At 55.9% G+C, this 14,501-nt stretch overlaps 1 protein-coding gene across 2 annotated transcripts; it reads left to right on the top strand.

Moving 5' to 3' along the window:
• The first annotated feature begins 5,533 nt into the window (after window positions 1-5,533).
• Window positions 5,534-14,450, top strand: CYP11B1 (cytochrome P450 family 11 subfamily B member 1). 2 transcript variants are annotated; one of them, XM_001505013.5, is made up of 9 exons: window positions 5,534-5,793; window positions 6,185-6,340; window positions 7,896-8,095; window positions 8,226-8,429; window positions 8,695-8,849; window positions 10,444-10,610; window positions 11,040-11,118; window positions 11,214-11,411; window positions 11,636-14,450. In XM_001505013.5, exons 1-9 carry the CDS (start codon window positions 5,555-5,557, stop codon window positions 11,747-11,749), a joined length of 1,512 nt encoding a protein of 503 aa, XP_001505063.1. In that variant the 5' UTR covers window positions 5,534-5,554; the 3' UTR covers window positions 11,750-14,450. The 2 variants fall into 2 exon arrangements, with proteins under 2 accessions (XP_001505063.1, XP_070078078.1); XM_070221977.1 differs by lacking the exon at window positions 6,185-6,340.
• The last annotated feature ends 51 nt before the right edge of the window (window positions 14,451-14,501 follow it).

Genomic DNA, 14,501 nt, shown 5'->3' with positions numbered 1-14,501 from the left:
TGTGTGTACTGTTGGCGGGAATGTAAAATGGTATAGCCACTGTGGAAAAAGTATGGTGATTCCTCAGAAAAGTTAAAAACAGAATTACCATATGACCCAGCAATTCCACTTCTGAGTGTATACACACAAAAGAATTGAAAGCAGAATCTCAAAGAGACATTGGTACACCCATGTTCACAGCAGCGTTATTCACAGTAGCCAAAATGTGGAAACAATGCCAAGTGTCCATCAGTGGACGAATGGACAAGCACAATGTGGAATATACATACAATGGAATATTATCCAGCTTTAAAAAGGAAGGAAATTCTGCAATATGCTGTAACATGGATGAACCTTGAGGACACTAGACTAATTAAAATAAGACAATCACAAGAAACCAAATACTGGATGAGTCCACATATATGCCTTAGAGTAGTCAAAATCATTGATGCAGAAAGCGGAATGGAGGTTGCCAGGGACTGAGGGCAAGGGAGAGTGGGGAGTTATTGTTGAATGGGGACAGAATTTCAGTCTATGATGAAAACAGATGCGGGGTTGGGTGGTTGGGATGGATCCACAACAAGCTGGCTGTGTGATGCCGTTGAACTGTATCCTTAGAAGTGGTCAAGATGGTAAATTTCATCTTGTGTATTTTACTACAACAAAAAACAAGAAAAAATGGGTAACGAGGTAAACTGAAAATAGAAGATAAAGTATAAATAATCATTATACATGAGCTATCACAATATACGTAAACAGAATGAACGTGAGAGTTAAAAGACAAAGACTGCGAGACTGCATAAAACAACAAGATAGGGCAATATGGTGTTTAAGGGAGTAACATCTGAAATACAAGTTACGGAAAGGTTGAAAGTCACAGGATTGAAAAGTCGATCTCAGCAAGTATTACCCAAAAGGACACAGACGCATCCATGGTGGGAGATGCACTAGTGTCTTCAGCGGACCAGATGAGGGCCCCCCAGGACAGAGAGCCAGCATGGGTCGACCTGCTCAGTAGGCTCCCTAGAGGGATGGAGGGACCAGAGCAGCTGTAGGTGGAGAGGGACACTCCGCATGAGTCTCCGGGCTTCCAGAAGCTTCTCAATTGACCACTTGGGCTAGAGATGCATGAGGGGAGGTCAGGGCACTGCAAGAGAGATCTCCACTCTAGAAGCACCCACCAGAGGAAGTGTCCGGCCTAACCACCTGCCTGGTATAGAGAGCTGAGTTCAGTCTAGGATGGCAAGATTCAGCAACCTCTCCTACCCTCTTACACTCCATCCATCTCAAACTGGCTAGCAAGCTGGATGGCATAAGGAGAAAAATAAGAGGTGGCAGGACACACACACACACACACACACACAGCCCTCCTGCCCACTGCTGGCTGCAGCCTGATGGAGACCCAATTGCAGTGAGCTTTGCAGTTTTAAATGTGGAGGACAACAGCTAGAACGTGAGCAGAATGACCGAAACACAGAGCCACACGGGCAGGAGGTGATCCTGGAGATGAAATGGGGAGTGCAAAGGCACAGAGGTGTAGGGATGCTCATGGTTCCTAGGAAGGCACCTGTGCTCTCCAGGGCATCAAAGAAGCCAGTGAGGAGGGGGCGCAGGGCCTGCGTGGCAGTTGGTCTCTGCACACGAGGGCTGTTTGTGGTCAGGGTGAAATGCACGCATTTGTTCATCCAAGAAACACTGACTGAGTCTTCACCCGAGTCAGCCGTGGAACCCATGAGGCCAGGCCAAGTGCTTGGTCCAGCGGGCAAGACAACGGTAGAAGGCTAGCATGCTGCACTTGGGACCCCCTTTCTTCCCTGAGAGAAAGTTTGCCCGCAGGAACTGCACAGGAGGTCTGATTCGATGCAAAAGCTGCAGAATAGCTTCTGGTGCGCTCTCTGGTTTACAGTGTGCTGGCTTGTTTCCTGAGGTTTATTACAACGCAGCATGAGCTCTATGAGGGCAAAGACTGTCAGCCTGTTCTTCTGCTGGAGCCCGGCTGCAGCTCCCCGGCTGGAAGAGCTGTAGGGACCTTCCGTGTCTTCACAGCGCTAGACCAGGTGGCCAGGGTCCCGCCCTCTGCGGGTCTACAGCTCACAGGTGGGGAGAGGCCACTGTACACGTGACCTGTCAGCAGACTGGTGGGTCCTGGCCGCCGGAGCAGGCCCGCTGCGAAGGCACCTGTGCACCACCGGCTCAGGGCTTCAGGCCTGGAATTCCAGGGCCTTTTCCCAGACCTGATCTTTAACATGGAATGAACACTGCACCCAACCTCCCCCCCCGCCCCCACGCCCTCTGCCTTTCTCAAGCCTGTGACCCTCAAGTTGACCAGTTTATTTAGTGCAGAGACTTAGTCCTCAGCTGTGCTGGAAACTCTACACAAAGTGTGTCAAGATACCGTGAACTTTGAGCGTTGTCCTTTTTTATTCAAGGTTCTCCTGCTAACGAGTCCTTCTGTTGTTGGTGATCCCTCTCGTCGTGTGTCCTGTAATAATCCCTTCCAGAGCTGTCAGAGGTGCCATGGTGCGCATGCCATAGAGCGCAGTGCCTTCCCTCATGCACGTTACACGGCTGTTCATTCTTATTACGATAAGTATGTGACTGAAAGGGGAACACTCGTCTCCATCACTCTTAAAATTCGCTTGCGGGAGGGGCTGGCCCCGTGGCCGAGTGGTTAAGTCTGTGCGCTCCGCTGCAGGCGGCCCAGTGTTTCGTTGGTTCATATCCTGGGCACGGACATGGCACTGCTCATCAAACCACGCTGAGGCAGCATCCCACATGCTACAACTAGAAGGACCCACAACGAAGAATATACAACTATGTACTGGGGGGCTTTGGGGAGAAAAAGGAAAAAATAAAATCTTAAAAAAAAAAAATTTCGCTTGCGGGAATGTACCACTTTCTAAAACCCTTCTTCCCAACAGGGCATTTCGGTGGCCTTTTCCCCATTTTTCTTTGTCTATTTCTCTTGCACACAGACTGTTATTAACAGCATGGACCTGGCAGTGGAAATTGCTGGATCCTATGGTATCCAGTACTCCAAGAAGAGGGGCCACCTGTTTCTTCAAGTCCCCACCCCTTGAGGGTCCTGGGGGCTGGGCTCAAGAGGCGCAGCTGCAGTTGACCTAACTGCCTCCAGGGGGCGACGAAGAGCTCAGACTTCCGGGCCAGAGGCTCCTGGAGCCCTGCCACGGGCCAGCGGTGGGTGCTGGTCTGGGCTGGGTTTGGGGTGGCGTCCCACAGCCCTAGCCTAGGGGAAGGAGTCTGAGAACCTTCTTGGGGGTTCAGGCTCAGTCCCTGGAGTTGGGGACAGGGAAGGACCAGGGATGAAGGGTGGAGAAGCTGGGACCCAGCTCCCAGGGGAGGAAGAAGGTCCTGCTCTGGGCAGGAAGGGGGGCTGAGCTGGATGTGCTCCAGGGGGCCCACACATCTCAGCGTTTTGGCAGAGAAGGGGGAGGGGGCACAGTGTGCCCCTAGGCTGATGGCCCCTCTTCCTGACAGTGGACCTTAGGAACGTCCACCATACTCATGGATGCCTTGCCCTGTGATGCCTGTGACCTGTGTACTTCTGCATAGGACACTGGCACACCCTCAGCAGGACAGGAGGATGTCAGGGCTGGGCATTTCCCTCTCAGGCCCTCTCTGTGCTCTCGGGATGGGTGAGCCCTGGCCCCCAGCTCCACGTTAGAGGAGACATCCCAGCTCGGCCTCGGCACAGGATCTCCTCCGCAGGAGGAAGATTCCAGGGAGGGCCTGCCAGACCGCTGGGGCAGACAGGGCAGTGCAGGGCTGACACGGGGATCAGGCGCTCTCAGAAACCTCATGTCCTCGTCGATGGTGACGCTTTGCAGGAGGCTCTTCCCGGACCTGCGCCTTGGGTTCAGGGCTTGGGGTCTGGGAGGCACCAGGAGTTCAGTGCAAGTACAGGGGCATTTGGTGCCGGCACCTCGTGTTGCAGCCGTCTCTGCAGTTCCTCTGGGCAGGAGAGGCTGGCATTGGGCTGACCCATGTCCCCAGCTTCCTTGTGGCAGGCCATGTGGGGACATGGGAAGCTGGCACATGGCAACAGCCCCGAAAGCCCGAGAACAGACCAGGGGAGGCCGAGAGGGTGTGGGGCGGAGGCACACAGGCAGGGACGGGCAATAGGAGGAGTGTCCAGCATGGCCGTGGCTGATGACCTCCACACCAAGGGCAGGCAGTCACTCCAGCCTGCGTCTCTGTCCAAGGACAGCTCTTACACCGTTTGGGGCTGAGGCACATCATACATGTCAGATGCTTGCTGAAGGGGCCTTGGCAGTTCTGACTCACTGCCCCAGCTGAATATCGTCCAAGGAAGGCTCAGGAGGGGGGAATGGATTCAATTCAAGGAAAAATTAAAAATGCCACTCAGATCTTGCCCCTCCTCCTCAAACCCACACACACTCTCCATCTGCCTCCCCAGCCTGAGCTATGGCTCCCCAGTGTGCCCTCCCGAAATCAGAGTCAGGGCTTGTGGACACAGCTGAAGAGGGCTGAGGACCGAGCGCTCGGGGGCCCTCTGATGCACCAGAGACCTTGGGAGGTGACGGAACCCCCGCGGGTCAGTCTCCTCATCTGAAAATGGGAACAATGACAGTGACATCCACCTCATGGGCATGCCGACAGGATTTAGTGAGATGACACGAGATCCCAAACCATGGATCTACCTTCCGGGGGTCGGCTCCACTGTGTGCCTGCTGGAAAGAATGCCTGGGAGAGCGGGTAGCGCACGTCCACACCCCCACTCACAACCTTGCTCCTCCCGCCATCTGCCTGAGCTCAGAGTCTGTACCTCTGAGACAAGCCTTAGGATGAGGAAGGAGTGTGTGTGGCCAGAGCACAGGGCCCCGGGGGCAAGCACGGACCAAGGCAAGTGGCACCTGTCATCTCTGCCTGAGGAGTGGCTTGCAGCCAGCCCTCAGCGACCCTTGTCTCCTGGGTCTTCACTTCTCCTTAGCTGGAAGTGCAAGCCCCGACAGACTCGGCCCCGGGCACATCAGTGCCCCCCAGTTGTGTCTCTGGATCCCCTAACTGCTCTCACGGGACTGAAAGCCCTCACTGGGAGGGACCCTTGCTGGCTCATGTCTCCACTCCCTGCACCCAACACAAGGCCTGGGGACTAGCAGATAAAATGCATGTGGACTAAAGAAATTATCACAAACCCCTCCCAACTCCTCCCTGTCCTGGGCCATGTAGGAAGGAGATGAAACTACCCAAGGTCCCCTCTCATCTCTTGATAAGATAAGGGACCATCCATCTTGCTCCTTCCCCCACTGGGGAGTGGGAAGAGCCCTCTTGCCCCACCCACCCCCACTCAGCCCCCATCCAGACCCTGCGCCTGCGCTGATATCCACCCCCAGCAGGCCTTGCGAAATTGCCCCACTAGGTGCCCATCCATCTCTTTCTGCCTCTTCCCATTGGAGGCCTCCAGCCCTGACCCCTGCCCAGGTCTCCTGGCTGGGTCCAGGGCTGACTTCTTCCATGACGTGATCAAGTCGGCCAGTCCAGCCTTCAGGCGAGATAAAAGGATTGAGCTGAAAGGAGGGTCAGGAGCTCAGGGATGGCGTTCAGGGCGAAGGCAGACGTGCGTCTGGCAGGGTCCTTGCTGTCCCTGCACTGGGCACACTCACTGGGCTCCAGAGCCACTCCCGCCCCGAAGGCGGTGCTGCCCTTCGAAGCCATACCCGAGTGTCCGGGAAACAGGTGGATGAGGGTGCTGCAGATCTGGAGGGAGCAGGGCTCCGAGAACCTTCACCTGGAGATACATCAGACCTTCCAGGAGCTGGGGCCGATTTTCAGGTACGGCCCTCCCTGCTGCGCGCTGAGAACACGCCAAGCCTCTGTCCCTACCGACTGTGAGTGCTTGCTGGGCGCCCTGAGCTGCTGCATCCTCGCCAGGCCCCTGTGCTCTGCATCCTCAGGAGGGCCGGCGGGGTGGGGAGGGGGCAGCTCTGCTGGTGGAGACAGTGGCTCTTGGTGAGGATGCAGCACTCCACGGCTTGCCGCTGAGTGCACAGAACGCAGACACTAGAGTGGGAGAGGCTTCAGTGAGACAGCGAGAGGACCGCCTGTTCTGAGCCCCAGTCCAGGAGAACGGGGAGGTCAGCAGGAGACAGTCTGGATTGCTTCTGCCCAGCGGGCACAGGGAAGGACACGGCCCCACAGCAGGGCTTTGCGCTTTGTCCCACAGGTACCACATGGGAGGGACACAAACGGTGTTTGTGATGCTGCCCGAGGATGTGAAGAGGCTGCAGCAGGTGGAGAGCCACCACCCAAGGCGGGCGACCGTGGGGCCCTGGCTGGCCTACCGACAGCATTGTGGGCACAAATATGGTGTGTTCTTGCTGTGAGAGCCAGTTGGGATGGGAGGTGGGCAGCCTGGGTGCAGAGACGAGGGAGACGGGGAGGACCCCAAAGCAAGCCTGCCCTGGGGCCTATCTGGGCGAGTGGAGAGAGGGGGACACAGCCCCCGATGCATGAGTGCCCATCCCATGGGGGCATCGTGCCCTGGGGCTGGGGAAGGGGAGCAGCCACACAGGTGGGCCCCTTTCTGCAGAGCGAGAGGACTAAGGATGGCAGCCACCATGGGGGAGCGCCCCCTCCACGCAGGCCCCAAGGGTCTTGGGGTTGAGACAGTTTGCTCAGGAGGGGAGAGCCCTGGGGATGGGGAGACAGTGGACAGCAGGTTGATGGCGCCTTTGCCCAGAGGCTGAGCTCAGGGTAGGAGGCTGGGTGAGCAGCGGCATGCACATCTGCGGTGTCTGCTTGTGTGGACCTCTGTGCTTGCCTGAGAATGCGTGCCGTGTGTGTGCACATGTGCTCCTGTGTGTGGATGGTGCTACATGTGTGTGGATGGATATGTGGTTGCCCATGTTGACTTTCTTGTGTTTGTGCTCATGTGTGTGCTGTGTATGTGTTCGTGCCACTGCCTGTGTTGGTCATGTGTCTCCTGTGCTTGCACGTGTGTTTGTGCCTGCATGTGGGTTTATGTGTGCCTGCGTGCATGTGTGTATGTGAGTCTGCGTGTGCATGCATGTTTTGGGTGTCTGAGTAAGTGTATTGTGCACTGTGAATGTGAGAATTGTGTGTCTGCGTTCAAGTGTGTTTTCCTATGTGTGTCCTCTGTGTTAGCATAGATGTGTGTGCACATCTGTGTGCATCTTGCTGTGTGCACGTGCTTGCACTTGTGTGTCATATGTGCATGTGTGTGCACGTGCTCGTTCTCAATACCTACAGGCAGCCGCTGCAGAAAAGCAGGTGTTTGCGCTTCACCCCGGCTGAGAATGCACATCCCTCCGTCGCTCATGAGGACATCCCTGGAGCCCCTCATGTGCTCTGGGCTCTGTTTTGAGCACATTAAGGAGACGCACAATTTGGTTCCTGCCGTAGAGGAGCTGGAGACCGTAGAGGGAGAGGAGGAGGGGCGACCGGCCAGAGGCCACATTCTCAGGAACGGGGAGGGTGGGGAGAGGAAGGTCGCGAAGGGCCTCTCCCTCTCTGGGGCATGGAGTGAGCAAGGTGGGCAAAGCTGGAGAGCAGGGCCGGCCTCCTTCCTCGGAGAAAAGGCCTCCACACCCAGGGAGGGCCGGGATGGCGCATGTGTGGGCCGGGCACGGGCTTGCAAGTTTGCACGAGCAGACTCAGTGAGCCCACACAGCACGTCCTGCCAGAAGCTCTGGTCCCAGCCCCACTGCAGACTTGAGCACCCTGGGCACAGCACTCTCAACCTCGCTGGAAGAAAGGGTTGCAGCTGGGGCCCAAAGGCGACAGCCTGCCCCCGAGGGCCAGGAGCAGCTCCCGGCCTCGCTCGTTTCCCTTTGGGGATAAGGAAGATGGGGTTCTGGGGCTGGGGGTCAGCTGCTGACTCAGGCTGCCCTGAAGCTCTGCTCTTGGCTCGACAGAAACGGGCCCGAATGGCGCTATGACCGATTGCGGCTGAACCCAGACGTGCTGTCACCACAGGCTGTTGAGAAGTACATCCCCATGGTGGATGGGGTGGCAAGGGACTTCTCAAAGGCCCTGAAATCGAAGGTGCTGCAGAATGCCCGGGGGAGTCTGACCCTGGATGCCCGGCCCAGCATCTTCCACTACACCATAGAAGGTGTGGGGCACAAGGGGCGGTGCGGGCTCGGGGACACTGGAGGAGGCCAGGAACTGGGGCGGGAGGGCCGGTGCGAGGCAGCTGTGAGGCCCCGGCTGCCTTAGGCTCAGCAATGGCATCCTCCCTGCAGCAAGCAACTTAGCCCTTTTTGGAGAGCGGCTGGGCCTCCTTGGCCACAGCCCGAGCCCTGCCAGCCTGCACTTTATCCGTGCTTTGGAGGCCATGTTCAAATCCACCGTCCAGCTCATGTTCATGCCCAGAAGCCTGTCACGCTGGACAAGCACCAAGGCGTGGAAGGAGCACTTTGAGGCCTGGGACTACATCTTCCAGTATGGTGAGGCCCAGGGGCCGGCCAGTGCTGCGTGGTGGGGACACGAGGCTCCCCAACTTCCACTTACCACAGTCCAGGAGAACTGAGGCCACATAAGGGGCTTGTGGCTTTTGTGTCCCCGAGAGAGCTGGCAGTGATCTGTGGGCTGATCCCTAGAACCCGGCACAAGAGCAGGGAGACTTGGGGGTGCTGAGGGCTGGCGGGTCGGAGGACAGCATGAAGTGCCTCCCAGCACCTGGCCCAGGGCCTCCATCTCTGTGCCCCACAGCCAACAATTCCATCCAGAAAATCTATCAGGAGCTGGCCCTCGGCCACCCACGGCATTACAGTGGCATCGTGGCGGAGCTGCTGCTGCGTGCGGACATGAGCCTGGATGCCATCCGGGCCAATTCTATTGACCTCACTGCCGGGAGCGTGGACACGGTCAGGCCAGCAACCAGCCCTGCCCAGAGAACAGGGGGCCCTCCTAACCCCAGGCAGCACCCTCCCATGCCGGCTGTCTCCTGCATATTCCCCCTCCAAACCTGCCCCTCACCCCAGTCACTGTGCCTCCAGACTGCTGACCTTGACCTCAGCTTCTGAACTGATGGAAGGCTGGAGGGGAGGGAACACAGGAGCCCACCCTGGAAGGGACGGAGTTTGCAGTTAGTTACGTGGGAAACTGAGCTCCAGGCAGAGTGCAGAGTGGACAGAGCCTGGGGACGTGCAGCCACACAGACCCCAGTGGGACAGTCTGGGTCCTGGGAAGAGGAGGAAGGGCAGAGAGGCAGCTGGAGGGCTGCACAGGGGACCCTTCCCAGTGACAGGTGACATCTGGCTGTCACTAAAGATCCTTGGAGGGGACAAGCTGATGACAGCACAGGCCTCCAGCTCCTGGAGGAGAGGACAGATGGCAACCCAGCATGGTGGGCAGGGCGAGCCCCAGGGTGTGGAGTGTAGCCGAAGCTTCGCGGTTCAGACCCAGCCTTCATCTGTCAGCATCTTGGAGGGCCTGCTCTGGCCCCAGCCCCGGGATTCTGAGCAGGGCACAGACTCGCAGTGAGAAACTCCCTGAGCAGAGGCTGAGACGCAGCCACCGCAAGAGAGCCCAGGGGAGGGCATGTCTCAGGGGCAGCTCTGGGAAAGCTCCCGGGAGGAGGGGGCCTTTCAGCTGAGTGTGGAAGAACCACCGAGAAGTCGGACAGGCCATGAAGAGGAGGAGGTGAGGGCAGTGCTGCAGGGCCTCCAACAGCCGACAGCGAGCGACGGAGGGAGGCTGAGTGGAGGACACAGGGCAACTGGGCAGATGAGGCAGCGAGGGTCAGGGCCCCATCAGGAAGGGCCTCGGGCACCAGGCCCATCTCCAAGGCTGGAGGAAGGCAGTGGGAGAGCATCTTGGTCAGAGCTGCTCCCTAAGTGTCCCTGTGTGCCACCAGGTAGAGCAGGGCCTGAAGCTCAGGGGCAGCGGGAGGCCACTGCTGCATGTCAGGCGAGGCCAGGGGCACACTGCCCGGGGGACTGGCATTCAGGAGATATTCAGCCCCCAGATCTCGGGCTGGCCTGGTGGGCGCCTCTCCCAACACATGGAAATGAGCCAGGAGGAAGAACTGGTTGGGGTTCCGGGGTGGCCAGTTCGTGCTATGACCATGATGGCTGGGCTGGCCTGCCTGTGGATGCCCAGAGGAGATCACCCATGGAGAGCAGATGGACCTGGACTCCTGAACCCTTTCCCTGAAATAAATGGCAAAAGTGAGCCCCTCCCATCCCGCAGAAGAGTGAGAACCAGGCCCTGAGGAGGCCTGGGTCCTCACTGAGATGGGACTCCTTTCCTGAGCGAGTCAGGGAAAGGAGATGAGATGGGTGTTAGGATCTCGAGGTCTCACATCCCCAGGCTCTGTCCTGCTCTGGGCATGCACATCACAGTGGGTCTGAGACGACCGTGCCCCCAGGGGAAGGCCGTCTTCCTGGGTTGGGTGGCCTGGGTCTGAGGTGCATGGCCTTTGCTGAGGTCTGAGCCCTGCACCTGTTGCTCCTGCAGACGGCCTACCCCTTACTAATGACCCTCTTTGAGCTGGCTCGGAACCCCAAAGTGCAGCAGGCCCTTCGCCAGGAGAGCCTGGTGGCTGAGGCCGGGATCTCTGAAAATCCCCGGAGGGCGACCACGGAGCTGCCCCTGCTGCGCGCGGCCCTCAAGGAGACCTTGAGGTAGGTGTGGCAGACGCTGGCTGCCCCCACTGCGGTGGCTCCGTCTGGAGAGCAGCCTCACTGGGGCTTGCAGAGAGGGATCCCGGGGCTGATAAGCAGCCTTGCCCAAGGCCCCATCCCCCAGCACCTCCTCTTCCTCTCCCTAAGGGGACGGGCGCTTCTTCCTCTGGGATCCCACTTCAGTGTCCTGGGTGCCATCCTCAGCGGTGTCCTCCCCGGCCCGGGGATGCTCAGGCTGGGGGAGCTTTGGCTGATCTCAGGAGGTGCACGGAGGCAGCTCCTCATGATCTGGACCTCCTGGTGCCAGAAGCCACCTGTGAGGGCGGAGGGGAGCGCCCCCTGGCAGGTGTGTCCTGGCTAGGAAGGCTGCGGAAGGGAAGCGACGGCCCCGTCACAGCTGAGGACCCTGTCGGGCGCCCCTATCCACAGGCTGTACCCGGTGGGTGTCTTCTTGGAGCGAGAGGTGAGCTCGGATCTGGTGCTGCAGAACTACCACATCCCGGCTGGGGTGAGTGAGGCCCCACAGCCCCTCCAGCAGCCACCAAGCCCACGTGACCTTCGCCCAGCGGGCCGCTGACCCTGCCCCTCCTCCCCTGCCTGCAGACAACAGTCAAGGTGCTGCTCTACTCCCTGGGTCGAAACCCTGCCGTGTTCGTGAGGCCCGAGCGCTATCATCCCCAGCGCTGGCTAGACAACAGGGCCTCCAGCACCAGGTTCCCCTACCTGGCCTTTGGCTTTGGCCTGCGCCAGTGCCTGGGGCGGCGCCTGGCGGAGGTGGAGATGCTGCTTCTGCTGCACCACGTGAGCGGGCCTGGGCGGGGCGGGCCGGGACTGGAGGCGGTCGGACTGGGCGTGGCCTGTAGGTGGGTGGGGCGGGAGGCCGAGGCTGTTGGGCGGCCTGGCTGGAGACCGGGGGCTTCTCCTTTAGATGTGCCCACGTAGCGGGGCCCTGGAAGGCGGGGGAAGCCGGGCCAGGACCGTGGGGCTGATCCGCTGGTCTCGGGGAATCCGCGCCTCTGTCCTAGGTGCTGAAAAACTTCGTGGTGGAGACGCTAACGCAAGAGGATGTGAAGATGATCTACCGGTTCATATTGATGCCCTCCACACTCCCCCTCCTTACCTTCCGGGCCATCAACTAGTCACGTCTCTACTGTTGGGTCGGCCACGCCACCAGCCCCCCTCTCCCTGACCCCAGGCTACCCTTGTTTTTTCCCATGGGCCCTGCTTATGGTGTCACACACTGTCCAGCCAGCACTTTGCACAAGTGGAACAGCCCGGGCTCTCCGAGGGTCCAGGCTTGCCAGGCTATGCATCAAGGCCAGGGCAGAGCTAGGGATGAATCTTGGTTGCAGGTGCTAGCTGTGTGCCCAGTCCCACCAGCACCTTCTCCAGCAGGGAGCATCCTCTGAGGGCCTTTGGCTCACTGTCGCCCCAGCACTATCTCCAGGCTCTTCATATGTCCCTACAAGGGGCCTCAGATCCTGGCCCTTGTCTTCTGCTCCAGTGTCATATTCTTCTTCTACTTGTCTGCAAGCTCCCATGCTACATCTGTGTGGGTTCAGAGTCATTAAAAGGGTACTCAGAATCCCTGAGTCCAGGTCAAGTATCCCTTGCTGCAGCCTACCTTCCCAGTCAGCTCAAGTCAATGCACTGAGCACTGTGAAATTCTTTCTCTTGGAATGGAATCTGCAGAGTAGAGTGAAAAGGCCCTTGTAATCACTTATCCTGACACATCTCCATTTTCAAGACAAGAAACTCTCTAGAGGGAATTGTGACCCCACAACCAACTAGTTCAGCCAGGTACCCCAGATCTCATCTCCTATGATCCAGATATTGTTCAGAAATCACCGTTTACTGTGGGCCTTGGGCATCTCCTGAGGATGTGGGAGAAGTTTGGGGGGAGAGGCTTGGATGTACCCTGGAAAGGTATCTTGGCAAGAGGATAATCATTATTGGGTCAGCAATTTTGACAGATGACTTTTGTTCATGCATTCCTCCAGTCAATGTACAAACACATGCCATATTCTGGGGCCTGAGATTGGCACTGGGAGAAACCAGTTAGCAAAGCCAATAGGCTTCCAGTGCTCATGTACTCCTAATTCAGTCAGGAAAGTAGATGCCTTGATCACTAGTCACTCTATGGTGGACCAACACAGGGAGAGGGGAAGTGCCCCCAGTTAAGAGCACACCTCACTAACCCTTCTTTATCCCAAATCTTTTTTTTTTAAGATTGGCACCTGAGCTAACAACTGTGGCCAATCTTTTTTTTTTTTCTGCTTTATCTCCCCAAATCCCCCCTTGTACATAGTTGAATATCTTAGTTTCAGGTCCTTCTGGTTGTGGCATGTGGGATGCCACCTCAGCCTGGCCTGATGAGCAGTGCTATGTCCATGCCCCGGATCCGAACCAGCGAAACCCTGGGCTGCTGCAGCGGAGCGCACCAACTTAACCACTCAGCCACAGGGCCAGCCCCTCCCAAATCATTTTTACTGGACCTGTGTCACAGCAACCAGATAATGGTGGCTGCTGATGATTAGAGATTTTGTTTCCCATGTCTAGGGAAATCCAGAGGTAGGCAGGCCAATGGTGGTCAGTAGTTCCATGATGTTGTTGGGGTCTCAGCCTAGTGACTTTGTGGTTACAGATTGCTGCTCCACTTTGGGAAATGGGTGCTGCATCAGACAGGAACACAGGAATTGGCCAGAGTGCTCTCAATCAAGAGTTCCCCCAGAGTACCCATCTGGGTTCATTGCTCATAACTGGGTCACATGAATCCTAAATGAGGCTAAGAAATCTCTTTAAAACTCATTATTTGTAAATTATTAGAGATTCACAGAAAATTGCAAGTAAGTGTATAAGTAGGTCCTCCACATCCTTCACAAGCTTCCCCCAAAGTTAACATCTTGTGAGTCTGTAGTACATTACTGAAACCAGGAATTTGATGTTGGTACAATCTAGTGATCTTGTTCAGATTTTACCAGTTATTTGTGTGTGTGTGTATGTGGATAAGTCTATAAAATTTTATTACACATATGTGTTTGCATAACCACCAACACAGTCAAGGTTCAAAACTGTTCCATCAACACAAATCTCCTTCATTCTACCACTTTATATTCATTCGAGCCACCTTAGCCCCTAATCCCTATCTCAGGCACAAATAGTCTGTTCTCCATCTCTATAACTATGTTATTTCACAACATGAAGAGAATCTTCAATAATATACGGATGGAATCACATGTATATTATGTGAATGGAATCATATGTATACATCATTTTGAGTTTTTCTTTTTTCACCATAATTTCCTTGAAGTTAATTCCCTTTATTGTGTGAATCAATAGTCCCTTCCCTTATTGCCAAGCAGTGTTACATGGTATGATTGCCACAGTTTGCATAAGCATTCACCCGTTGTTGGACATTAGGTCATTTCTAGTTGGGGGAATTATCAAATAAAATTGCTGTGAACATTCTGGAATAAGTTTCTTGAAAATTAGTTTTCATTTGTAGGGGAATAAATGCCCAAGAATGCAATTCCTGGATCATATGGCAAGTCCAATTTTTTTTAAAAAAAACAAAGCTGCCAAGCTACTTTCCAGAAGGGCTGTGCTATTTTCTATTCCACGATGTATGAAGGATCCAGGAGTGTTCCAGTTTTTCTGTGTCCTCACTAGTGTTTAGTGTTTTATTTATTATTATTTTTTAATTGCCATTTCAATAGAGGCATAGTGATATCTTACTGCGGTTTTAACATACATTTCCCTCATGACTAATGATGATGAACTTCTTTGAATGTGCGAATTTGCCATATGTCCACTCTCTTCATTAAAGTGTTAGACAAATGAGTTTGTCCATTTATAATTGGATTTTATTTTTAATGCTGTGTTCTGAGAATT

The sequence above is a fragment of the Equus caballus genome, chromosome 9 (assembly GCF_041296265.1).
Source record: "Equus caballus isolate H_3958 breed thoroughbred chromosome 9, TB-T2T, whole genome shotgun sequence".
NCBI lineage: Eukaryota > Metazoa > Chordata > Mammalia > Perissodactyla > Equidae > Equus > Equus caballus.
Note: the sequence above shows the minus strand (reverse complement) of the source record. Positions and strands in the feature narration are given on the sequence as shown.

What these genes read in the sequence shown, in the direction of transcription:
- CYP11B1 (XM_001505013.5), top strand. Translation starts at nt 5,555, where the DNA reads ATGGCGTTCAGGGCGAAGGCAGACGTGCGTCTGGCAGGGTCCTTGCTG. An exon ending in GAGCTGGGGCCGATTTTCAG is followed by an intron (nt 5,794 to 6,184) that starts GTACGGCCCTCC and finishes TTTGTCCCACAG; the next exon opens with GTACCACATGGGAGGGACAC. An exon ending in TGCTGCTTCTGCTGCACCAC is followed by an intron (nt 11,412 to 11,635) that starts GTGAGCGGGCCT and finishes CCTCTGTCCTAG; the next exon opens with GTGCTGAAAAACTTCGTGGT.